The sequence below is a fragment of the Ursus americanus genome, chromosome 10 (genome assembly GCF_024610735.1).
Source record: "Ursus americanus isolate L20-20 chromosome 10, mUrsAme1.1.p, whole genome shotgun sequence".
NCBI lineage: Eukaryota > Metazoa > Chordata > Mammalia > Carnivora > Ursidae > Ursus > Ursus americanus.
Window position 1 is genome coordinate 11,704,985 of NC_142136.1, and position 25,891 is coordinate 11,730,875.

Sequence of the window (25,891 nt, forward strand, 5' to 3'; positions counted from 1 at the left end):
GTTTGATTACTTGCTCTGGTAGTTATTTGCTTTGTTACTTTTTTTTTTTTGACAGTGATTTTCCACTTTCTACCTTTCAACTGTTCTCATTTGTTTCCACTTCATACTGTGATTTTTAAAAAGTACTTACACGGAATTGCACAATGCAATTAAAATATTTTCCACTGATACAAATTACAGTGAAAGCTCTTATCAGATTTCTAAAGACTATGAAAGTATTCTAGTACTTTATATACCTTGATGTTCTTGTTCTGTAACACTTCCTTTCAATATTTGATATAGATCATAAAGCCAAACTTATGGGGGAAAAAACCCATTGTTTTCAAGGAGATCAAATGAGAAAAAGAGCCCCCCAAAAAAGATCTGGTTAAAGAAATGTGAACATAAAAATGCATACTGTACCTGTAGTCCCAATATATAAATCAATGTCTTGTTTGTGATGGACAACGGGCCCAGAATTTGTGCCACTTGGATTCTTGGTATGGAGCAGTAAAATGGTACAAATAGAGCAAACACAGGTGCCAGGCTATGCAAACAAATTAAAAAAAAATCATTGTACTATCATACGCAATTTAAAATACCAACAGTAAATATATATTTGAAGTAACACTGCTTACAATTATTTCTGCCTGAAAGCGTGGTCTCAGATATATAAGTTGGTTTCCAATTTGCATCACATTGGAAATAATTTGTACTTCTAGATAACATTTTTATGAAAACTCAAATTATCTAATACTATTGACTCTCCTAGAACTACAGCAAAGTGGTTCAGCATCTACTGATTGTCAGGCATTGGGAGAAAATTTAAAGTTGCTGCTACGTTTTCTTTCCATGAATGTCTTACATCTAATGAAAACGACTGTAACAAAAACAGCAAACATCATTAACCATGGTCACATCTCTAAGGCTCATCTCACACTGTCCAATTTTATCACCGTAGCATTTGACACCCTTACCACTCCTGCCTTCCCTTCCTCAAACCTCTTCCTCCCCCATTTTAAAACCTGTTCTTGCTGGTCCCTCAGATTTCTCCTGCCACTCTTCTTCTACCCTCTCCAGGGCTCCACTATAGGCTCTTCTTCTTGCTCCTTGCATCATCACAAACCCTTCTCCGGCATTGATTATGAAATTGAAGTAAGTTCCCAAACTGTCTGCCTGTCCCTCCCCTTGGTTATGAAACTCAATTTGATACCTTCAACTTGACATACCCAAAAGTCACAAGTGTCTCTCTAAAGTCTTGTTTCTTTCAAATCCATCTCTTAACACTGTTGACACACAAAACACAACTCTGATCATGTCACACGCCCATTTAAAACCCATCCTTCCACAGGCTCCCAGTATCCAGAGAGGAAATGTAAATATTAGCATGAAATAGCAAAGCTTTCCAATTCTTTCTTATTAGTGTAGTTTCCCACACCTGTCTTTCTCTCCCTTCCCCTGACCTGGCCCCTCCCCCAACCTTAACCCCCTGAGACGCTCCCTGGGCACATTAGGCTCTTTTAACTATTCACTGACACAAGTTATTCTTCCAACCTAAATGTCCTTCCCACTTTTCTGCTTAGGAAATACCTACGGTGTATGACAGCTCAGTTCTGTCCCACAGGGATTACTCCAGCTCCTCTGGGTGGCCAGAAGCTCCCTACTTTGCCCTAAAGCCACCACAGTCTCACTGATGCGGTGAACCAGTGAGTCACCTGGGCACGGTGAGCGAGGCGGTAGTCCAGATACAGGAGCTCCGTCTACATCTCTGAGTAAGGAGGGGTCTCTAATCTCAAGAGAGCAGCTCCAGGACTGCACACTCACATTCCTGCCACAACGAGGCAGGCATCAGGAACGAGGAGGATGGCCTGGACACACACTTGCACCAATTCTTCATTAGACACTTGGCTTCATGACTCAATCTATCTTTCATTTTCCTTTTTTTTTTTTTTTTGGTGAATGGCACCAGTACATCTTTACCATAAGAAAAATGCAAGATATGTTCTTACTACCATTTTTGTGGAAACACAAGATCCTCTTGTGCCAAGTTTTCCCTCCTTTGATAGAGATCGTGTTATTAAAAAATCACTCACTGTCCTCTCAATTCTGCTTCTAAAAACAAAACAAAAGCAAACACACACTGCAAGTGTGAAAAATGCCAGCAGCATCAACAGGCATCTGTAAGAATGCAGCAAATACTAGAACAGGGAAAACTCCCACTGGCGAACACCTAAGTGCCAGACACTGGGTAAGGACTGGAGACACAGCTGTGCAAGATGCAATCTTCTTCAGTCTTGCAAGAAGGATGACAGGGCCAGTGCGGCCGAGGTACGTACGCAGCACGGTGGCTCGGTCTCAACTACCTCACTCACCTGGCCCTACCACAGCACGGAAGGAAATGCATGGGCCACAGTGCTTGGCACAGCATGGGAGCTCATTTAATTGGTGGCAATAAAATAATCCTTATTCTTGAAGAGTTTATGATCAGATTTTTTTTTTTCCAAAATGGGATAGTACTTATGAGTAGAACCTAGGGGCTATAATTCTAATCTTTTTTGTTATTTATTTTTAATTGAAGTAGAATTAACAATATAGTGTTAAATTAATTTCAGGTGTATAATTTATTGATTCAACACTTTGTACATTACTCAGTGCTCATTACAATAAATGTACTCTTGTTTTTTCTGGGGTTAGGGTTAGAATTGGGGTTAAGGTATATGCTTGGTATCGTACCATTCAGAGACCTCTCCAGAGGATTAGGGTTAGTGTTAGTATTAGGGATAGGGTTAGGGACAGGGGTTAGGGGTTAGGGGTGAGGGTATGTGCCTGATATCCTGCAGTTCAGAGACCTCTCCAGAGAATAAAACCCCAGACTTCTGCTGGGGTGAGAAAAGACATGGTATCCATCCACCCAGCTGTAGCAAGGAGGGGATTTGGGGCTGTAAATACTCTTTAAATAGATATTCAATTGATCCTTCTGTTTTCATGTCTACCTTCATACCCATTTTCAGAAATACTACCAATTCAGTGCTTCTCCAGGATAACTAGGTCGCTTCTCGGTTTTTCTTATGGTTTGTTCTGGAAGTCACTTTCTCAGCTCAGTGGGGGGTGGGGGGGGTGGGGGCGGTGTTTAGGGTGTGCCTGGTATCCTGCAGTTTGGAGACCTCTCCAGAGGCTTATGGTTAGGGTTCATGTTAGGGTTAAGGTCAGGGGTTAGAGGTTAGTGGTTAGCGCTGTGCCTAGTATCCTGCACTCCAGACCACTCCAGAGAATAAAACCCCAGACTTCTGCTGGGGTGAGAAGGGACATGGCAACCATCTACTGATCTGAGGCAAGGAGGCAATTTGGTGCTCTAAATACTCTTTAAATAGATATTCGATTGGTTCTTCCATTTTTTTTTAATTTTATTTATTTATTCGACAGAGACAGAGACAGCCAGCGAGAGAGGGAACACAAGCAGGGGGAGTGGGAGAGGAAGAAGCAGGCTCACAGCGGAAAAGCCTGACGTGGGGCCCGATCCCATAATGCCGGGATCACGCCCTGAGCCGAAGGCAGACGCTCAACCGCTGTGCCACCCAGGCGCCCCTGGTTCTTCCATTTTTATCTCTACCTTCACACCCAGTAAATGTACTCTTAATCCTCTTACCTATTTCACCCATCCCTACACCCACCACCCCTGCAACAACCACGTTTATTCTCTGCATTTGAGAGTCTCTTTTTCCAACATCTGTCCATCGATCATCTGAAAGTCATTTCTTTTTTTTTCCACTTAAAATATCTTTATTTAATCTTCATTTTTGAATGATGATTTTGGTAATTTATTGTTTTTTAATTTTTAAGTTTTTTTTTATTATGTTCAGTTAGATGTTGGAAAATATCATGTACAGGTTGCAAGCATTATCTATTTCATAATAGTAGTTGATTAAATTTGCTTTTAGAAGTAAAAAAAGTCTCTTTTTTCATTGGTCTTTTGTTTTCTTTGTTCATTTTTGTTCATTGTTTCTTTAATTCTGCATATAAGTAAAATCATACGGTATTTGTCTTTCTCTGACTTATTTCACTTAGCATTTTACCCTCTAGGTCCATCCATGTCGTTGCAAATGGTAAGAGCACATTCTTTTTTCATGGCTAATATTCCTCTGTGTGTGTGTATGCAACATCTTTATCCATTCATCTATCAGTGGACTCTTGGGTTGCTTCTCTATCTTGGCTATTACAAATACTTCTGCAATAAATATAAGGGGTGCATTTATCTTTTTGAATTAGTGTTCTCCTTTTCTTTGGGTAAGTATCCAGCAGTGGAATTAACAGATCATAGTAATTCTATTTTTAATTTTTTAGGGAACCTCCATACTGCTTTCCACAGTGGCTGCACCAATTTGCATTCCCACCACAGTGCACAAAGATTCTTTTTTTTTTTTTCCACATCCTTGCCAACACTTGTTATTTCTTTTCTTTTTGATTGTAGTCATTCTGACAGACGTAAGATGATATCTCATTGTGGTTTTGATTTGTATGTCCCTGACGACGGAGTATCTTTTCATGTGTCTGTTGGCTATCTGGCAGTCTTCTTTGGAAAAATGTCTGTTCAGATCCTCTGTCCATTTTTTAATCAAATTATTTGTGGGTTTTTTGGTGTTGTGCTATAGAAGTTCTTTATATTTTTTGGATATTAACCCCTTATCAGATAAATCATTTGCAATATCTTCTCCCATTCAGTAGGCTGCCTTGTTGCTTTGTTGATGGTTTCCTTCAGTATGCAAAAGCTCTTTATTTTGGTATAGTCCCAACAGTTTATTTTTGATTTGTTTCCCTTGCCTGAAGAGACACATCCTAGAAAAATGTTTCTATAGCCGATGTCAAAGAGATTACTGCCTATGTCTTCTTCTAGGAGTTTCATAGTTTCAGGTCTACATATAGGTCTAATGGATTTTGAGCTTATTTCTATGATCACATTTTAACTAACTATAAGGTTTTAAAAAGTCTCCCATTAGAGGGGCACCTGGGTGGCTCAGTCAGTTGACCCTCCAACTTGTAATTTCAGCTCAGATTGTGGTCTCATGGGTTGTGAGATCGAGCCCTACATAGGGCTCCGTGCTCAGAGGGGAGTCTGCTTGAGATTCTTTCCCTCTGCCCCGCCTTGCACCCATCTCTCAAATAAATAAATAAATCTTTTTTAAAAAGTCTCCCAAGAGACTTTTGACATGTGTCAGAAAGCACAATATTTTACCTGACATTGCATCCCTGATACCCATGTAAATCTTTACACATAATTTGATTATGTGTAATCAATATTTGATTATAAAAACTGACAAAGCAATTTTAAGAACAGAGAGTTATTTAAACTGCCATTCTATGGATAAAGAAGATGTGGTGTGTACACACACACACACAATGGAATATTACTCAGCCATCAAAAAATGACATCTTGCCATTTGCAAGGACGTGGATGGAACTAGAGGGTATTAAGCTAAACAAAGTAAGTCAATCACAGAAAGATTCGTGTGGTTTCATTCATATGTGGGATTTTAGAAACAAAACAGAGGAGCATAGGGGAAGAGAGGGAAAAATAAAATAAGATGAAATCAGAGAGGGAGACAAATCATAAGAGATTCTTAATCTCAGGAAATAAACTGAAGGTTACTGGAAGGGAGGGAGGTGGGGAGATGGGGTAACTGGGTAATGGACATTAAGGAGGGCACGTGCTGTAATGAGCACTGGGTGTTACACACAACTGATGAATCACTGTACCTCTGAAACTAATAATACATTATACATTAATTGAATTTGGATAAAAAAATAAACTGCCATTCTAAATACTACACAAAAGAACTGTTTAGTTCCATTTCAACTTATCAAAACTCAAACAAAGTTGATTAATTAGCTGTGTATTCTTTCCATTAAAAAGTTCAAGTTGGTCACTCCTGGGCTTAAAATCCTCTGCGGAGTCCCCACCCTAGAGTAAAAGCCAAAGTCTTTACAAAGACCTATAAGGCCCTGCATCCTGGACCCTGAACTTGGTCTTCTACTACGTTGCCACTCCCTCTTGCTGCTCCCTCCACGCTGCACCAGCGTGTGTCTCACTCCAGCCCCAGCAGGAGTGCCTCAGGGCACGTGTGGTGCCCCAGGGCACGTGCATCTCCTCGCCACCTTCCCAGAGACATGTGCACCTCACACCCTTCTGGTCTTTGCTCACATAGCTCCTTCTTGGAGAAGCCCTCCTTGGCCGCCTCATTCCAAAGTGCAGCTCCTGTCCTACCTCACTGACCCATCCCCACTCTGAATTCTGTTTCCTTTCCCCACAGCACCTATAACCTCCTAATCTACTACATGACTTACTTATCCTCTATTTCTCTGACTAGAGGGAAACTCCACGGAGCCTGGGATTTCTGTGGGTTTTGTTCGCTGCTTTATCACCGCTCTCTAAAACTGTACCTGGCACAGAAGAGTTGCTTAAAAAATATTTGCTGAGGGGCGCCTGGGTGGCACAGCGGTTAAGCGTCTGCCTCCGGCTCGGGGCGTGATCCCAGCGTTACGGGATCGAGCCCCACGTCAGGCTCCTCCCCTATGAGCCTGCTTCTTCCTCTCCCACTCCCCCTGCTTGTGTTCCCTCTCTCGCTGGCTGTCTCTATCTCTGTCAAATAAATAAATAAAAATCTTTAAAAAAAAATATTTGCTGAATAAATGAATTTCTCTTTAAAATGGTAAACTACACAGAATTTGCCTTTTGTTTAAAAATGTGTCTTACTTCATTATCTTTAATGGGATTAAAACATATAGTTTCATACACATACTCAAAATATGGCCTGCTGGTCTCCTGGTAATAATAAGAAAACTCTGTTTTGGTTGCACTTGAGAGATCTCACCACAGAACATGTTCTTTGAGGTACTTAATTTATAGAAGTTCTTCTGTTTACATGTAGCAACAACACAGTGTAAAGGGTGATGTTACAATAGAGAATCTGAGGCCATGTTCCTGTTTGAGGTTACATTTCAATGTAAACCAAGAAAATACTGATAGGAATTTTAATGACCACAGTTCATGTCTTACATACCAATAAAAGAAGTTGAAAAATTCCTTAGAAGTTATTAATCACTATATAGTTTTAAGCAATGACTAAGTACTAGACCACATATACCCATAATACAAAAGCGCACATTTCAGACCATGAACATACAGGTTGTTTTGTAGAAATTTCCGTTGCTATTTCTATACACACAGACTTCACAAAATATCATGTTATTAGTCACTGACCAGTTTTTCTCTTCTCCTTATTTTATGATACAACATCTGTTCTGTATATTGTCAACAATAATTCAGTTCGACTCTTCTCACACTGTGACTACCCAACTTCTGGAAGCCCTACCTGGCTTAAGCATACGAAGCGCAAGTACAGAAAAGAGGAAAACAGGTTCTTTCCTTCCTTCCACTAATGTCACTAATATTTATTGAGTATCTACTATGTACTCACAACTTACCTGATAGGATAAAATACTAGAAAACACTCAGGTCACAAATGTCCATCTTATCTCTTCTACAGAAAGGACGTTGACTGTACTTTTACAGTACAACAAAAGAAATCCTGGTAACTTTCAAAGCCAAGAAAAATAAGGTTTGTGGGCTCATACAACGATTACACACTATACCCCACAGCATCTCACAGGACAATCACCCCATTGCCTTTTCTTCACATACTCGAACACTCTAATACCAAACAGGGCAGATCCAGTTTGCTAGAACATTCACTTTAACTAGGTAAGTTCTTCATTATATAACAATGTTTCACTTAATAAAAACTATTTCAAAAATTAAAAACCAAAACACGCCATGAGGATGTCCTTTCAACAAATTGAGAAGCTTCTCAACAGTGTCTTCTTCAAATATGCTTCAATCCAAGTTTTAAACAAACTAATTCTAGAATATTTTGTCATATTTATCCAGAAAATCATAAAATCTCTTTATTTCCCCCTCAGAATTTTTGCACTAGGAAATATCGTGGCGATCATTTACTTTAATACCTTTATTTTATAGACAGTGAGGTGGAGGCCCAAAGAATTGGGTAAGTTGTTACTCTTCTAACAGTGTTCCTTCATAGATCCTCAGTCTTTTAGAGTTTAAAAGAACTGAGTACACTTCTAGATGGAATGATACCACTGAGGTGCTGAAGCCCCTCGGCCATTTTGACAGATCCTGGACTGGAAGGTCTGAAGTCAGAGTTACAAACTCCTACCAAAATGATTCAATTCTCTCTGTATCATCCCTCAAAATAATCAACCAGTTTATGTAGGCACCTAAATAAGAAACAACCTATTCTATTTTTTTTATGATCTAACTTTTGGGAACCACCTGCATATTTTGGTTTGAAAGCTGTCTCCAGTAACTTCCTCATACTGGCCTTCCTTTCATTCTCTGGAGTCAGGAAGATCAACATATGCAACCCAAATGCTTTTCTATGAGACAGCTTTCAAATGCACGAGACATCCCTGCCAAGCCTAAACAGTCTCAGTTTATTCTATCATTTCTCCTAAAACCTGGGATCCAGACCCCTCACCAGCCCAGTCACACTGGTCATCTATGCTCTTCGTAAAATGCAGCTCCCAGAGCTGACTGGGGATGGCCAGATCAGTCCTGGGTAAGTGTAAATATCACCTCTCTCGTTCGGGCCAGTATATTTCTATTCACTTAGCTTACATATAAGTTGCATTTTGATAGCTCTGTTACAAAGTTGGTTTAAACTGAGCCAACCAGAACTATAAGGTGAACGGCACAGTTCTCCATCCTATGCACAGACACATGTAAGATGTTCCCCTCCAACTCTTCCCCTGTCATTCATGTGTCCGTGCAGTCACAGATTCTGCCAGCTGGCCTCCTGCCTGAAAACACTGACGAGTCCTTGTACAATGCAAACGAACACTGTTCTCCCACTCACCGCAGAAACCTTTGCTTCTTTCTCATAAGCTGTTAAGATACAGAATGAGTCAACTACTCTCTGCATCGAGTTTCCAGGTAGACAGAATTACCACAGTTGACTTTTTTCTCTTTAAAACATTTAAAAATTCATACTTTTACACAGAATCTGGATACAAAATCATTAGTGATTGTCATTTTTTTTTTTTTCTGGTTAAGGTTTATTGCTTTAGTCTTCCTCTCAAAGGATTTTTTTAATACTTAAATCTTTATTAAAAAACTTGTGAAGTTCCACAGACATGACCAAGGGGTTTTTGGATAATTATTCAAAAAAAAATCACTAACAGAAAAATTTCACTTCCCACTTAAAAAAAATAGTACACACGCATACATGACCGCTCTGCTCAGTCACAGGGCAAGAGGGGAAAAAAAAAAAAAAAACCACCAGCATAAAAGCGCGCTGCATAATCTCTCCTAACATGCCGAAGTAACCTACGTCAGTTGGGCAGATACTGAGTGCCACTGCACGGAGGCCCCGACCAGGCACTGAGAGGTAAGTACTGCATATTCTGTTTTTTTTAAACAAAGTCTTCTGTAAAACTTTAGAGGCCTAATTAAGGTATAAAGGAATAGAACCTACTCAACGCAACTATAAATATTTCTAACAAAAATTGTATCATTAACATAGTCTAGACTCTCTGATGACTGGCAGTTCTAATTAGCTAATATTGAGGTAGGTGAAAACAATGGATCGTGCCAGAAATCTATGCCAAAAAATAGGGTTTACTTTGTAATTCTGTGTGAACTCATTATTGCAAAAAACACTATCCAGTAAAAATCAGTAAATAATGCCAATATTTCAGGGTACTTTAGAATGAAGGGAAAAGAACAAATTTATTTTAAAATGGAGTATCCCTACACTTAAATGCATGTGTATACAAATTATTCAGCACAATTTAAAATAAAAGGGTTATTAAATTCTACTCTTTGACCACGTATCTATGTACATAAAGGTCTTTTCTATACTTCTACTACTTCTATACTTTCTAGTACTTCTCTGGATAGAATCCCAGTACTAGAATTCCTCGGGCAAAGGGTATAAATGTTTTTAAAGTTTTATATATAAATTGATGTTTTTTGGTTTACAAAAACATTTTAGCAATTAACCCTCCCACCAGTGACAATCTGGGCTTCACTCTTCTCAGCCAACCTGCGTATTTTAATTCTAAATATAAACTGTTAATTTGATAAGTGAAAAATGAATCCGTTGCTTGCTTTATATTTATTTAATGATCACTAAAGCTAAACATGTCTATTTTTCCTAGAATTTCCACGTGCCTAAAAAAATGTCAAAAACAATGAAGTACATGCAGTGATTTGCAATATTTATGTCCAGGTTGGGAATGGAAGTAATAGAAATTCTTGGCAAAAACATAAGCTGTGAGCAGACTTCCTCTAAAGGAAGGTGTGTCTGGGGGTCCTGAGGGGACTCGCTCCAAGTGCAGTACAGTGCAGTGGTTCAGAGCATGGGCTCTGCAGTCAGGCTTGAACCTGGGCTCCATTATTTCTAAGCTGTGTGGCCTTGGGCAGTCTCTGACTTCAGTTGCTTCATTTGTACAACGGGGAGTAATAATACAGCCTAGTCCTTGTCACACTGGCCGTCATATAGTAAGTGCTAGAAAACTGCTATCTGTATTCTCCTCTCCCTCTACCCATTAAACTACCAAAGGATGAATACAGTAGGCAAAGTCTCCTTGTCCTATCATTTTGCGAGAATTATTATTCTTAAACTAATTTGCAGATCTTTACAGAATATATACATAAAGACTGAGTCTGGGGAGGGTAAACATGTCGCTGTGCTCACCGTCTACACTCTGCATCTGCTAATACTTCAGTGCGTGCTTTCTCTCTGGGACTTAATAGTACTTTTGGGACATAACACCGTAAAGAGCACACTGTGGCACAAAGCCTCCTCACTCACCGGCTCGCCAGCTACCATGTGGTGGTGGGGGGGTGGTAATGCCTCTTATAAATTACTTTCAACTGGCTTCCAAGAGCTTATTAGTAACATGACCAGTCATTTACTGGAACAGATACTACCTCAGATCACTATATGACTTTCCTTCACTTAAGTAATCCACAGGCATTTACTAGGTATCTACTGTAGGATGGCTCTGAAACACTCTATGGGAAAAGAGTTATAACAGAGAAAGCCATCATCCTTAAAAAGTGTGCATTTAAAAGAAAGAGCTTCCCATCCTGCAGAGCAGTTTACAAAGGATGCTTCTCTCCCTGCCATGGGTAAGGGCTTACTGCAGTGTTCAAGGCCACAGAGTATGGAGTGTGCTGAGGGTGTGTAAGCCCCTCCAGCCCATGTAATTCCTCAGCTTTCCAAGAAGTCTGTAAAGCACAGGGCTTCAATGTCAGATGAGATAATGCATGTGAAAATCATCTGAAAACTGCAGAATTAACAAAGATCCTTGTGGTATCTTGAAAACTCAAAGAATAAAAATATTTTGTTAAATGTCTACAAATACAGGGCATCTGGGTGGCTCAGTCAGTTTAGTGTCTGTCTTAGGCTCAGGTCATGATCCTGGCATCAAGCCCCACATCCGGCTCCTTGCTCAGCAGGGAGCCTGTTCCTCCCTCTGGCTTGTGCTCTCACTCTTTCTCGCTCTCTTTCTCAAATAAATCTTTTTTAAAAAATTGTTTACAAATACCTAAAAAGTAGTATAAAGATAAAGTTAATAGCATAAAAACTATCCTAGAGAGTGCGTGGGTGGCTCAGTTGGTTAAGCATCTGCCTTAGGCTCAGGTCATGATCCCAGGGTCCTGGGATCGGGCTGCATCAGGCTCCCTGCTCAGCGTGGAATCTGCTTATCCCTCTCTCCCCACCCCCCACCCCCGCTGCTTGTGCGCTCTCGCTTTGTCTCTCCCTCTCTCAAATAAATAACTAAAATCTTAAAAAAAAAATTAAAAAAATAAAGATTAAAAAAAATAAAAGCTATTCTAGGTATTCACCATCTTCTTTTAGTCCAAATTGTTTTATGGAAATATTGTTAAAAATAGTAAAATCTAAATTCACTTGTAAAATAAAATCTTTACTTGTTTTAAAATATGTTACAAATAAATTAATGAATACTTTCATTTAAAAATCAACATATTTCCTTCCCCCCCTCCCTCCTTCCATCTCCCCAGCTCTCCTCTTCTCTCTAGTTCAGACAGGATGAGTTGGTACATGTTAAAGTTTAGAAAAGTCTTCCTATTTTTACTTGTTTTCTAGCAATAATACCAGATCATGTTGGAAACAGGAGATAGGGATAAAACACACATTGCACTGAATGTGATTTCTGGAGCCAAACCGTCAGGATTGAACCCTGACACTTAACAGCTGTGTCTTTAGGCACATGAAAGTGCTCTGGGCCTCAGTTTCACCACTGGATATGGGTTTGTGAAAGTTCTGTGATGATTCAGTGAGTGAATACACATAGAGTGCCCAGAATGGTGCCTGGAAGACCGTCTGCACTTAATGATATTGGTTACTATTACTAATCAAGAACTCTGATGAAGTACCTCTAAGGATCAAGAAAGCTGGGACTCTGCTATTCTTTAATGGGTAGTTATCGTGCCTCAGTCCTGGGTCAGCTGGAGATATACAAAATTAACACCGCTCCCACTCACGGGACTTCACCGGCTAGTGGGAAGCAGAAACAGAAACTCAACAATACTGACGCTAGTACAGAGCACAGTGCCTTCACAAGGGTACTCCACACTGTCTTTCTTGGGGATGCTGGCAAGGAAGCAGGAGAGGATAAAATCAGGGAAGCTTCCAGAACAGCTGGGTTTGAACTAGGTCTTGAAGGAAAGTAGGAGCTCAGGATATAGGACAAAGAAGGAAGAGTGCCAGAAAGGCACAGAGCTGTGAGGGAACACAGGACATCAAAAAACTGCAAATAATTCAGTAAGTCTGGAGCCAAGGCATCAGAGGGAGAAAATGGCCAGGGAGCCAGCTGAAGAGGGAAGCAGAGCCCAGTCAGAAGGAAATCATGTGTCCCGACTGAGAGCTTTCCATCTGCCCGGGGTTCAATGGGCCGCACTTGAAAGGCATTGTGAAAGCTGAAGCCGGAGCTCCAAGGAGTAGCAAGGGTGGCCTGAAGGCAGGTAGCGGGAGTGGTAAAAGGACAGGCAGATGGACAGACAGACACACGGTGCAGAGGAAAGGTCAAGTGCAGGAGAGAGTCAGGAGGTTGAAGGCACAGGAACCACTGACGGGAGGTGGCGGGTGAAGCAGGGCACGGAGTCCTGGACATCTCTGTGACGCCTAACTTAGTACCCAGACCGAGGGAGGACCCCGAGCAAATGACCCAACCTCTGGAATTCTGTTTATCCACAAAATAAGGACACTTAATGTTTCTGACTAATTTCCATGAGATAAGAGACAAACAACAAAACCTGAAACTCCCTTGAACTTTAAGGAGAAAAGGCACGTATGATTTCTAGAAACATTCTGAACTCAGAGAATAAAGATCTCAGATCTTCGCTATAAAATCTTTTTATATTACCTAGTGATCGTACTTAAAGGTCAGATCAAGCCACATGGAAACATGGTATTTGTCTTCCTCACACTGAAATGACTATTACAGTGGGATTCTTTTTTCTTACAGTTTCTACACATTACGTTGTATAACCCTAGTCCTTTGTATTACCACCTCCTTTGTCTTCACGTTTGATAACTTTCACACCATCCTAGCCAGTGCTAAAGCTGCCAAACGCCACACAAAGAAAATCAGTGAAAGGTGAAAGAAAAATAGCTAGGATATGTGAAACCCCAAATGTGCAAGTGGGCGCTTACTCCAATAATTCGAATGTCAGGCCCCTTTCCCATCAATTCCAACATACGTATTTATGGAAGGTGAAGTGTCTTCTTTAGTGCCCATTAGGTGAGGACACCCCAGACACACACAAAGGAAACTACAGACTGGAGAACACTGTTGTTGCTTTCTGTGTTCAAGAAGTTCTCTGCACCCTGTCCTGTAAATGACCCTCTGCAGACTTACTGAGAGGTGGTCAGAGCCAGCCTCGGCCGTGGGGTCAGCAGCAGCGTCACACTTCCACAAGCCAGAAAAAGCGAGCTCCCCAGGAGGCAGGGCAGGGAGGTCCCCTCATACAGACCGACCACAGACAACTCGACTCTGAACACAGACACTCTGGCATGTGTGAGGCTCTATCCTGAGAAAGTGCAGGTGGCTGCCAGCATGTCTCCTTCTGGGAAAATGTTTCCTAGATCCTTCCAAAAGTGAATCTTGACCACAGTCACAGCTATCAAAATAGGACTCAAAGCTGGCTGGAAAACAAAAAAATGACCTGCTGGTGTAGACAGATTTATTCACGGAGTTAACTGGGGCACGCACTGACTATGAAGAGCAGCGGAGCAGCAGCTTCCTGGAACCGACCATCTGACTTTGCCAACGAAGTGACAAGAGGCTGGTCGCAGCCTGTGCCCTGGGTTTCTGTCCCACAGGCAAGAATTCATGTTTCCCACCTGCCTGCTTAACAGGCAAATGGCCCACACAACTGCTCAAGTGAAGGCTTTTTAGTCAACTAAAAAGGAGGTGGAAAAAAATCACTAGGTGAGTGCGAGGCCACGACATGTGTGACACTGGACCACACTCAGACGTCCCTGTTTGCTCAGTCAAGAACAAGGAGGCTTTGGCGAGTAACTGACAAGTGTTCAGAAGACCAGGCAGCCAGAGGAAGAAGCAAGGTCTCTTTCTGCCATGAAGTCTGTTTATTCTCAAGGGCACTGCTCAGCCGCCCCGGCCTCCGATCCTGATCCATCTGTGCTTGTCCGGTTCCTCCGTAGACCGAATCCCTGTGGTTCCACAGAACCCAAGCTCTCACTGCATTCTCCTTTCTCAAAGATTTCATTTTTCCCCATTCCACAAACTTTCCCTCAACCTTACCTCTCCTCAACAAAGGACAGTGTATCAAGAGAAATCAGAGAATCAGATCAATCAACACTCATCATTTAACAATACACAAATAAAATTCCTATCTGTGGGTCCACACTCTTGTGCCTCTTCTGGTTGTTTTGAAAGCATGGTCCTGGAGCTTCCTCTTTGGTGCATGCCACTGTGGGCACTCTGAGTCACATCATCTTGATGTGTAAACACGGTCTTGAGCAGACTTGGCCTTACGGAGAAGTCACCTCCTGTTGCTTATCATTTCACATGACTTGAACCAAGCAATTCGTTGCTAAGGCCTGAATTTGAACAAAATTACTAATAATTTAGCTCTTTTTCATTTAAGGTTGTTGATTGGTTATTAAGTGAATAAATTATTAGGGGTAAAGGTGACATTTCAGGAATCTTAAAGCAAAAACTAAAAGCCAGTACTCAAGTTCATACTAAATCTTTGAATACAGTGGTTTGATTCTGTTTCTGCCCCAAATAAAAGCTAAGAAAATAATTATCCGGGCAAGTTGGTACCAGGGTATATATTTCCAGAGGACGTATTACATTAGAGCTCAGATAATTTTCTTAAATACTAATAGATGAGTTTTGGGGGGAGCCTCTTATTTTCTTCCTTTCTGTAGCTAGAAAGATCTTGTCAGCTCATGTCAACATGTCCGGTTATGCAAAAATGAGATGATAATGTCTTAAAAAACGTTAGCTACTCTAGTAGCAATGAAATCAACTCTAGACACACACAGACCCACTTCCGAAAACAAGTAAAAATACAGCGGAGGGTATTTTGCTGTGGAAGAGTTTGCTGTTTTACATATGTTAGAATAGTAGCAGAGTTAGCAATATTGCATGGCAGAGACAAAACTGGGACAGACCCCTCTGCTTCACCACACATGGCAACAGACAGCTGCCAGGGTGGCCGCAGTTACTTCACTTTCAGGAGGGAAGGGGGTTCCTCAGGCGGAACCCGGGGCAGAACCTGCCCCATACTACGCAGCCCACTCACTCACTGTGCCCTCAGGGCAAAGGTTTCAAGCCTCATTTACGTCCCTCAGAGTGTGGGGCATTAAGGACAGTTTAGCGACCACACATACCTTTCCATTAGAAAGCATTATGAGGAAATTATAATTATTATAGATACAAGTATTCTAAGGAAAAAAGATTCAAAACAAACATTCCTTTGTGCTTTTCTCTAGGCAGTAAAGTGACAAGACACAGTACTCCCAAGTACAATGCAGTATATCTATACTAATAACATGTCAGAAGCTGTTGTTTAACGAGTATAAAAATGGAAGACACTTCCAGGGAGCCTGGCTGGCTCAAGCCGTAGAGCATGTGACTCTTGATCTCGAGGTCATGAGTTCAAGCTCCATGTTGGGCGTGGAGCTTACTTAAAAAAAAAAAAAAAAAAAAAGATGAACTTATTTTTTTTTAAAAAGTAAAATAATTAAAATGTATTCAGGAATAAATAAAGGAAGAAAAGGAGGAAGGGAAGGTGGGAGGAAGTTAGTTACACCTGAAAAAAATGATTAAAAGAGCAATTTGCAATCCAAAGGTTGATAAGGAGTACTGTAATCCAAAGAGCATACCAGAAGCCTGGTATGTGTGAGAAGGAGCCCTACCAAGAACAGTGAGATAATGCCTCATTAGACAAGAGCACATTCCCAACATCATACATTCATCCTTCAGTTTCAGGCCCTCCCATACTGAAAGATATCATCTCAATATTTCCAGGACCTAGCATATGAAAACACTAAAAACAACTTTTGCTGAATAAAAGAATGGAGTAAGTCAAGGTTCAGGAAAATAATCTGGAATCCTCAAATGATTAAAGGAAGGTATAAAATAATACCTCTGAGGGAAGATGATAATAAATGGGGATCGATTCATATAAGAATCGGATAACAACGGTCAAGTACATGAAAGGATTTTTCTCTCACTTTAGAGAAGATAAAATTGACTAAAATTATGGCACTGATAGCATAGGATGGATATAATCAAGAACTAAGGTAATATGCTAGTGTCACTGACTAATAATCAACTTTCGAGAGGTCACCAAACACCCAAATGACCGGATTTCAAGACGGCCTTGATTCATCTCTACCAAAGATCATTTCTGAGCCGTCCCATTCACATGCCCACATCGTGCAGGTGTCTTCCTCTGACTGACTCAGGATGAGGGTGGGTAGTAAGAGGCCCCTCAAGAACCCCTGTGGGGTTCGACGCTGTCCTGGAAGTGGGAACTCCACTGTCGTTAGGAAGAATCATTCCCCTGCTCTGGAGTGGTTGGGCCACACTGTTCCCGGGCTGTTTATTTACAGGGAAGGATGTTTCTTAAAGCCGAGACCACTGCAAAGCCACAAACTCTCAGTTCTTCAAGGGCAGTATGAGCTGCCCCTGCCAAGGACTGGACACAGTGGGGGACGTGAAGCCCGATCACCAGGGAGAAGGATCCAGCCTGACCTTTTAACCGCTACGACACTCAGTTTCCTCACATGGCAAGTAGGTAGGTGACAGCAGTACTCAGCCCACAGGATCGCTGTGAGTGTTCTTTCAGATAGGGCTTAAAGGTAGGCACCTAATAAAAATGAACGCATCAATCTGAGTAAAGAGCACTGAAGGACTACCTTTGAAATGTATATCAGAAGACAAGGTTTTCGTAAGACGAACAGAACTAAAAAAAATTTTTTTTCTCAGATTATTTACCTATTTCCTCATTTCATAGTCAATTCATGTTCAGTATTAAAAATTTTAAAGTATATGGATAAAACTCAAAAATGACTTGTACAAAATTACATTTTGGCATATATATCTGTGCAGATGTGTGTGTACATAATTGCTTTTCCTTCCCCCCAAAGTGGTATGTCGTGTGATCTGCTTTCCTTACTTAACATTATTCCCTGTCGAGAAATAGGCATCCACACTGCCATTTCCAGTGGCTGCAGAGTATTCCACTGTATGGCTACACCATAAGATATGTAACCAATCCCCTGATGACGGACATTTGGTTTGCTTGCAAATTTCACCTTTGTAATTAACATTGTTAAATATTCTTGAACATCAAATGTTCTGCAACCCCTGACATTTCTGGCTCTCCTGGTTGCCATACTTCATTCAGGAAGAAGTTGGATGCACATTTACAACATGGCAAGCAAGCAATGGCACATTCTTCTCTGAGTCCGACATTAATGTAACTTTCCTAATCTCTACAGTAATATTTACTCATATGGAGAATTTCTACCCCAGTATGTAGTTTTAAACGCATTTCCCAAATCTGTCGGGAAATACTCAAAATAAAATAAACATGCTGAGATTTTCAGAAAAAAAATTTTCACAGAAAGTACAAAAATAAAAGAAGTTCTTGCTACCTGTTCCTAAGTTACAACCCTTGTCTGGGATTTTCACCTCTCTGTGTCTAGTCTCAGTTCTTGAAAAGTTACTTCTCACACAAAGACTTTCTCAACTAAGTGGATAAAGGTTTTTCTATTTTCATTCCACAATTGCAATTCCCATGATTTCAAGAATCACTCTGTTTTTTCCTGCACAAAAGGAAAGTCCATATTTACTGGGTTTTTGTTTTGTTTTCAATCTTATTAATTTCTGCAATTATCTTTATCATTTTCTTCTACTTTCCTTGGGTAAACAATTCTCTTCTAGCTTCCTGAACTGTATGTTTATCTATTTTCAATCTTTTTAAAAAATAAACGCTTTCACAAGCACATAGAGTTGTTGAGTCACTATGCTGTACACCTGAAACTCATGTAACATGTGTTAACTATACTCAAAAATCTGCAAATAAAATAAATGCATTCAGGGCTCTGCATCTGAGACCAACACTTCAGCTGCATCCCATAGTTTGGCATAGAGTACTTTTGTCATTTTGTTCTAAGTACTTCAAAATTCCCACTGTGATTTCTTAACCCATGAGTCTCTTAGAAGCATATTTTTTTAGATTCCAAATGTATCCTTTATCTTTCTATTGTTAATTTCTAATTTAGTTGCCCCGTAGGCACTGGCATATTAGCTGCTAGGTTAACAGTTTTCTGAATGTTCTGAGGTCCTCTGATGACCTTGTACACAGTCAAATTTGCAAAAATGCTCGTGTACCTTCAGCACAAATTCTGCAAAGTCACATTGGGTAAATCTTTCAAGTCTCTAACCTCTTTTTTATCTGGCATATTCTAATAAAGATGTGCTAAAATCTCCCATTACGGTTGTGGATTTGCCAATTTGTCCTTTAAATTTTGCTGTTACATGCATAATTCAAGATCTTTATGTCCTTTGTGAACTGCTCTTTTTAACTTCTGCTGTGACCCTCTTCATCTCTCTTGATATTGAATTTGCCTTGAAGTCTATTTTTTCTGATGTTAGTATTGCTACTTTGGCTTTCCACTGGTTGGGATTTGACTGATCTGTGTTTTCTCATGCCTTTATTTTCAACCTTTCTGAGTCACTTTTTCAGCTGTGTCTCTTCTAAGCGGCATACAGTTGGGTTGTTTTTTTTTTTTTTACACAAATCCAAACTGATAGTCTCTTTTAACAGGTGAGTTCAATCCATTTAAATTTCTTTCTCATAATCTCCTTTCCCATCTTTTCTTGTTTAACAGAAAGTACCACTTTCATTCTTGTTCGCTTTTCTTTAGGTTGTATTTCCATATTTTAACAATTAACCTATCAACCCTGTATGTAATGCACACCTATAACATTATAACCTCATCCCCTGACAACCCCCACTGTCTGTTAGTTTCACAGTTTGAGTGTTAGAACTAAGTTAGCAGTCAGAGGAGTCGTCGGTGCTTTGATATGGCTAGGGACAGAGTCTTTTTCTTTTAATGTAAACCATCATTGCTAGATATATTGAAATCTTCCCTTAATTTTGATGACTTTCAGATGAGATCTGTGCACAGAGACAGTCCTATCGGAATATCATTTTTCTTCTAAAAATAACTTCACAGAAGTTTTTGTTCTGCTCTTCCGAAGTTTTATCAAAGCTCAGCCCCATATAAGGAGTTTTATCGTGGTTTTCCACTTTTTAACGTAGGACTTGAAATTCCATCTTAACATTATTTATCACAAGAAAATAATTGGAAATAATCCAAATATTCATCAAGGGCGTAGCTAAGCAAATTATGCATTAACACACTGGAATACTGTAGAAATACCCAATGTCTATATGAGATTGACATATGACAAATACTCAGGTTACACTGATCCATGAACATCTAAGTGGATAAAGCAAACACAAGACACCACGTGTGCGATGCTTACTAGCCTGCGAAATGTAGGAATGTACGCTGCATCCGTCAGTGCAGTACTTGGGGAATGATCTACTGCAGAATTAATCTTAACCTTTCCCCCTGAAACAGCTTAAGTTTTTTTCTTTCTTTTTCGTCGTTTTTGTCGTGGTTGTCGTGGTTACCATCTTCTTCTTTTTTAAAAGAAAACCTAACTTTCAGTTCCTAACAAGGCCTTAGCTTGTTTCTCATACTTTTTAGGTTAACACAAATCAGATCACTGTGGTAAATTCATATTTCACTAAATAAATGTGTGACTGATTTCATTTCCTGGCAGTGATACGCATTTGGCCAAAAAAAAAATTCCAACTGAAATTCAATTTAAAAGCAAAGTTCTACATCCATCTGAGATGTGGGGTGCTGCACACAATTTTGTTCTTAACCAGACAATGATTCAGGAAAAAAAGGGGGGAAATTTCTGCCTAAAAAGTTAGTGCATCCCCTCTTATCACAAAAATACATTTGCTCTATTTAGATGGTTTTGTTTCCTTTGCCAGGGCTTTGCCAAAAATCACTAAATTATGAGTAAAAATGCAAATCTGATTCTTTGTTCTTGTTACTATATATGTAAACATAGTACATATCACAGATTCTTTTTCTTTTTTGGGGGGGTACTTCTTAATAATCCCCTTTATCTATTTCACTTATACTCCCCACCTACTTCTCCTTTGGTGACTACCAGTTTGTTCTCTGTATTTATGGTTCTGTTTCTGATTTTTTTGTTTGTCTTGCTTTTTTAGACTCCACATGGAGAAATCATATGGTATTTATCTTTCTCTGACTTACTTCACTTAGCATAATGCCCACTAGATCCACCCATGTTGTTGCAAATGGCAAGATCTCATTCTTTTTATGGCTAATATTCTTGTGCGAGTGTGTGTGTGTGTGTGTGTGTGTGTGTGTGTAGTATCTATTCACCTATCAGACGACACTTAGGCTGCTTCCATATCTTGGCTATTGTAAATAACACTAATATAAACACAGGGGTACATATATCTTTTTGAATTCATGTTTTCATCCTCTTTGGGTAAATTCCCATTAGTGGAATTACTGGATCATATGGTAATTCTATTTTTAACTTTTTGAGAAACCTCCATACTATTTTCCACAGCGGCTGTGCCAGTTTGCATTCCCACCAACAGTGCACAAAGGGTTCCCTTTCCTCAAGTACTGATCCTCATCAGTACTTGCCATTTCTTGTCTTTTTGATACTAGCCATTCCAACCAGTGTGAGGTGATACCTCACTGTGGTTTTGATTTGCATTTCCCTGATGATTAGTGAGACTGAGCATCTTTTCATGTGTCTGTTGGCCATTTGTAGGTCTTCTTTGGAAAAATGTTTGTTCAGGTCCTCTGCTCATTCTTAATCAGATTATTTTTGCTTTGAGTCATGTAAGTTCCTCATATATTTTGGATACTAACCCCATATTGGATATACCATTTGCAAATACCTTCTCCCATTCACTAGGGTGCCCTTCTAAGGTTTTGTTGATGGTTTCTTTTACTGTGCAACACTTCATAGATTTTTAAAAAACTATATAAATCTTAAAATTTTAGAAGTTAGGTCTATAAAGGGCAGTTTATATTGCTTTTAGTTAAATCTGCTTTTAATTAAAAGTACTCTCCTTGGTTCTTCCTAGAGACTGTGAACACCACTGTTGGATACAAAAATGGACAACAATTTTACTACAGCCTCTGCGGCTTCGCAGGGAAACGACTGTGATCTCTATGCACACCGCGGCACAGCCAGGATACTAATGCCTCTGCATTACAGCATTGTCTTCATTATTGGGCTTGTAGGAAACGTGCTAGCCTTGGTTGTCATTATTCAAAACAGGAAAAAAATCAACTCTACCACCCTCTATTCAACAAACTTGGTGATTTCTGATATACTTTTTACCACTGCTCTGCCTACACGGATAGCCTACTACGCACTGGGCTTTGACTGGAGAATCGGCGAGGCCTTGTGCAGGATAACTGCTCTGGTGTTTTACATCAATACATACGCAGGTGTGAACTTCATGACCTGCTTGAGCATTGACCGGTTCTTTGCTGTGGTGCACCCTCTGCGGTACAATAAGATGAAAAGAATTAAATATGCCAAAGGCATTTGCATAGGGGTCTGGATTCTAGTATTTGCTCAAACACTCCCACTACTCATAAAACCCATGTCAAAGCAGGAGGAAGAAAGGACTACATGCATGGAATATCCAAACTTTGAAGAAACAAAATTTCTTCCCTGGATCCTGCTTGGTGCATGTTTCATAGGATATGTGCTTCCTCTCCTGATCATTCTCATCTGCTACTCTCAAATCTGTTGCAAACTCTTTAAAACTGCCAAACAGAACCCACTAACTGAGAAATCTGGTGTAAACAAAAAGGCTCTCAACACAATTATTTTTATAATTGTTGTGTTTGTTCTCTGTTTCACACCTTACCATGTTGCAATTATTCAACACATGATTAAAAAGCTTCATTTTCCTGATCTCCTGGAATGCAGCCAAAGACATTCATTCCAGATCTCTCTGCACTTTACAGTATGCCTGATGAACTTCAATTGCTGCATGGACCCTTTTATATATTTCTTTGCATGTAAAGGGTATAAGAGAAAGGTTATGAAGATGTTGAAGCGTCAGGTCAGTGTATCAATTTCCAGTGCCGTGAGGTCAGCCCCTGAAGAAAACTCACGTGAAATGACAGAAACTCAAACAATGATACATTCCAAGTCGTTAAACGGAAAGTGAAAAGGAATTAAATCTTGGAATTATAGCAAAGTAGATTTTATGACAAACTTTGCCGGACTTTTCTTATAAAGCAAAATGATTGTTCAACTTCCAAGTAGGATTCCTGTAAATTCCTTTCATTGGGCATGAGCTCCCACCTCCAACTTGGAAGAAAACTGATATATATTATTTTTACACTCAAGAAAATAACATAAAGCAAAGTTCTAATTTGTAAATGAAATGCTACACCAAAAGGGAGGGTATTTTAATAACTCTCAGTGTAAAAAGTTTTATAAAAAAATCTTTTTAAAATTTTAATAAAAAATTAAAAATTACAACATCAGTATTTCCTGCCAATAATTTGGCAAAAGAAAAGACTGTATGATTGTATATTGCCCTTGTAAAAATGTCAATATTGTAACAAGTTTCTTTATTTTTGGTAACATATTTCTTTAATCCATACTTTTTTCAATTTCAGACTTTCATCTCCTAAATAACATCAGCATTTTGTTTTGTTCTGAGTCATAAATATTCTGTTTCAACGACTCTGTTGGAATAAAGAGCAGGATACTACAAAATTAAGAGTACTTCTTTCAATGCCTACTTAGAGGGAGAATAGAATTAGAAATAGATTTGGATGATAACGTTATAAGTAATAATGGTGACAGAGGCAATGAAAACACTGAGCTCTTTCCCAGGCAGCCAGCAGAGTATTTAAGGGCCCACCAGTTAGGCATATGACAAGGATTTTATGTGGAGGTACCCACTGGTAGGAGGGTCCACTTGCTGAATTCTGCTTGGGAATTAAAAAAAAATTGCAAATATGCTTGGCTTTTCTTGGGTGTCTGGGGATCATTTCTTTTTTATTCATAGGTTGGTAGTACCCTGATCTGTATTTCAATGGTCTGGGTTACCAGAAAGGGCAAAGAGGATGAGCAGCAGCAGGTATAGTTGCTGTTTGCCTAAATAAGATAGGTGGAAAAATGCAAAATTATAAACTGAAAGAGTTCCCGAGATTCTTTGCAACATTATACATTTGCTCACATAAATACCTTAGCATGAATAGTATGACCTTTGCAAGTAGTCACCCTGTCTGTCAGCTCAAATTTGTTTTACTAAATCCCCAAATTACCTCAATACAGTATCTATGTTAGCAATAATACCGATTTTGATAATGGAACAGAAAGAAATGAAGCACTATATCATGAGTCATACTTTAAATTTTTTTTAGGCTTTATATCCTGGAAATCTTTTCTTTCGAATTCTTAACCTACTCATTTCCAACTTGTACCCTGTAAGAAAATTAAACTTTATGGTTAAGTCAACACCATTTACTGAGTACTTTCAGATTTGTATTATGTGAATTTCACAAAGAGCTACCTGACCTTGAGGCCAATGACCAAAAAAAGGTACTGATCTTTTCAACAGATCTTTGATGGAGACAGGTGAGACTACACAGATGGAAGTCAGGATCTTAGGGCCTTTCCCTTCACTCTATATAAAACCCCCCAAGCAAAGGAGAAGAAAGGGCCGAAGACTACATGTTATGCAGGGTGGCACTTACATAGTCATTTGCGTTAGATCCCAAAAGAAACACTGTAATGAAAGCTACTAAAGGAAAATCAGAAAGAGGCCACCGTAACTTCAGGGCATCTCTGTGGTGCATGAGTTCGATGACAACACTGGAGCACAGACTAGCTTACGTATGAGCCAACATGCTGCTTCACCGCAGATGAGAAAGTCCTCTCTGTGCTCAGGATCTTAAGATCCTTCAAACACAAAAGTAAATATCTATGTCACCTGGCAAAGGAATAACACATTCTTTTATCTGTTTAACAGTTTTCTGCCTCCTACCTCCACTGTACCACAAATCCATATAAATGATTTTCTCCAATCAGTAGTCAACTAATTAAAAAAAAATGTCTGTACTCCAGTCTAACTCAGCTATTCACTCTCCTTCAAAAGGCCCCTACTACCTACTTCATTCATGAAGTCATGGTTTACACATGGACTCTGGGCACCCTTAAACTGTCGCGGATTATTAGTTGGCTTTGCATTTACTTCCCTCATGGAGTAGCTAAACTTGGAGAACAGGGACAGTGTCCTATAATCTTTGTATTCTGTTACAGAACAAAAGGGTAGACTTATATACAACACACTGTTTGAAAATCACAAACCCTGTATTTTCTATATGTATCAGGTGATACATTATTAATAATCGTGAGCCAGAAAAACTTATCTAGGAAAGCTGACAGTTATATAGCAGCTAATCATATCTACCTCTCCATAATTTTATTTTTTTTCTAAAAGGATATTTGGTTAATTAAAAAAAAAACCCTCAAAGCTATTTAGTTTGAATCAGTATAAATGCATCAACTCTTCAATGATAGTATAAAATAGTACAGAGAATACAGAATAGTAAATGTTAGATGTTAGAAATATTAGGTATATGTGACAAACTCAATAATTTACACAATAGTCCATACTTTATGTAATGTCTTCCTTTCCACATTCCTGTGAAACAGGACAAACACATAATATCACCCATGCTTTATTAAGAAACCGAAGTTCCGAAGAGGGACCTGATAAATTAGAGGCAGCATCAGGAATGTAACCCTAACTCTCTGTCCTAGCCATAGAGTAGACAGAACTGTATCCACATAGACCCTGAAAAAGTATTAGAAGGCTTAAACTGTTGCATTATATGCCAGCAGACCATCTAATCCTTAAACAGGACAAAAAGCCAGCAGTAGGTAGATTATAAACTTGACTGGCCTGTGAGTTCCATGAAGACACGGATGTCATCTGCTTCTGTGCACAGCACATGGTACAAAGCCCGGCACACAAGAAGTTCTCAAATATCCATCTAATCAAATAGCACCTGTTTTGTACCATAACCTAACAAAACTCTAAAGCCCTGCTAAAATATCTGTGAAGTTCTTAACTTCTCAATGAAAAGATGCACCGTAAATGCTTAATTACATATACTAAAGCGTATATACAAGAGCATATGTGTAATTG

General features: G+C 39.5%; 2 protein-coding genes across 2 annotated transcripts in view; one reads left to right on the top strand and one right to left on the bottom strand.

Moving 5' to 3' along the window:
- Positions 1–25,891, bottom strand: part of UBAC2 (UBA domain containing 2) — a 166,205-nt gene that overhangs the window by 63,353 nt on the left and 76,961 nt on the right. The window contains exon 5 of the mRNA XM_045811013.2: positions 403–526. Coding sequence (XP_045666969.1) covers positions 403–526 — 124 coding nt within the window. The remainder of the gene's footprint in view (positions 1–402; positions 527–25,891) is intronic.
- GPR183 (G protein-coupled receptor 183) lies at positions 9,356–24,156 on the top strand. Its single transcript, XM_045811009.2, has 2 exons — positions 9,356–9,440; positions 21,788–24,156. The coding sequence occupies exon 2, from the start codon at positions 21,818–21,820 to the stop codon at positions 22,889–22,891; it is 1,074 nt and encodes a 357-aa protein (XP_045666965.1). The 5' UTR covers positions 9,356–9,440; positions 21,788–21,817; the 3' UTR covers positions 22,892–24,156.

Bases quoted from the DNA above. Each gene is read 5' to 3' on its own strand.
- GPR183 (XM_045811009.2), top strand. From the start codon at position 21,818: ATGGACAACAATTTTACTACAGCCTCTGCGGCTTCGCAGGGAAACGAC.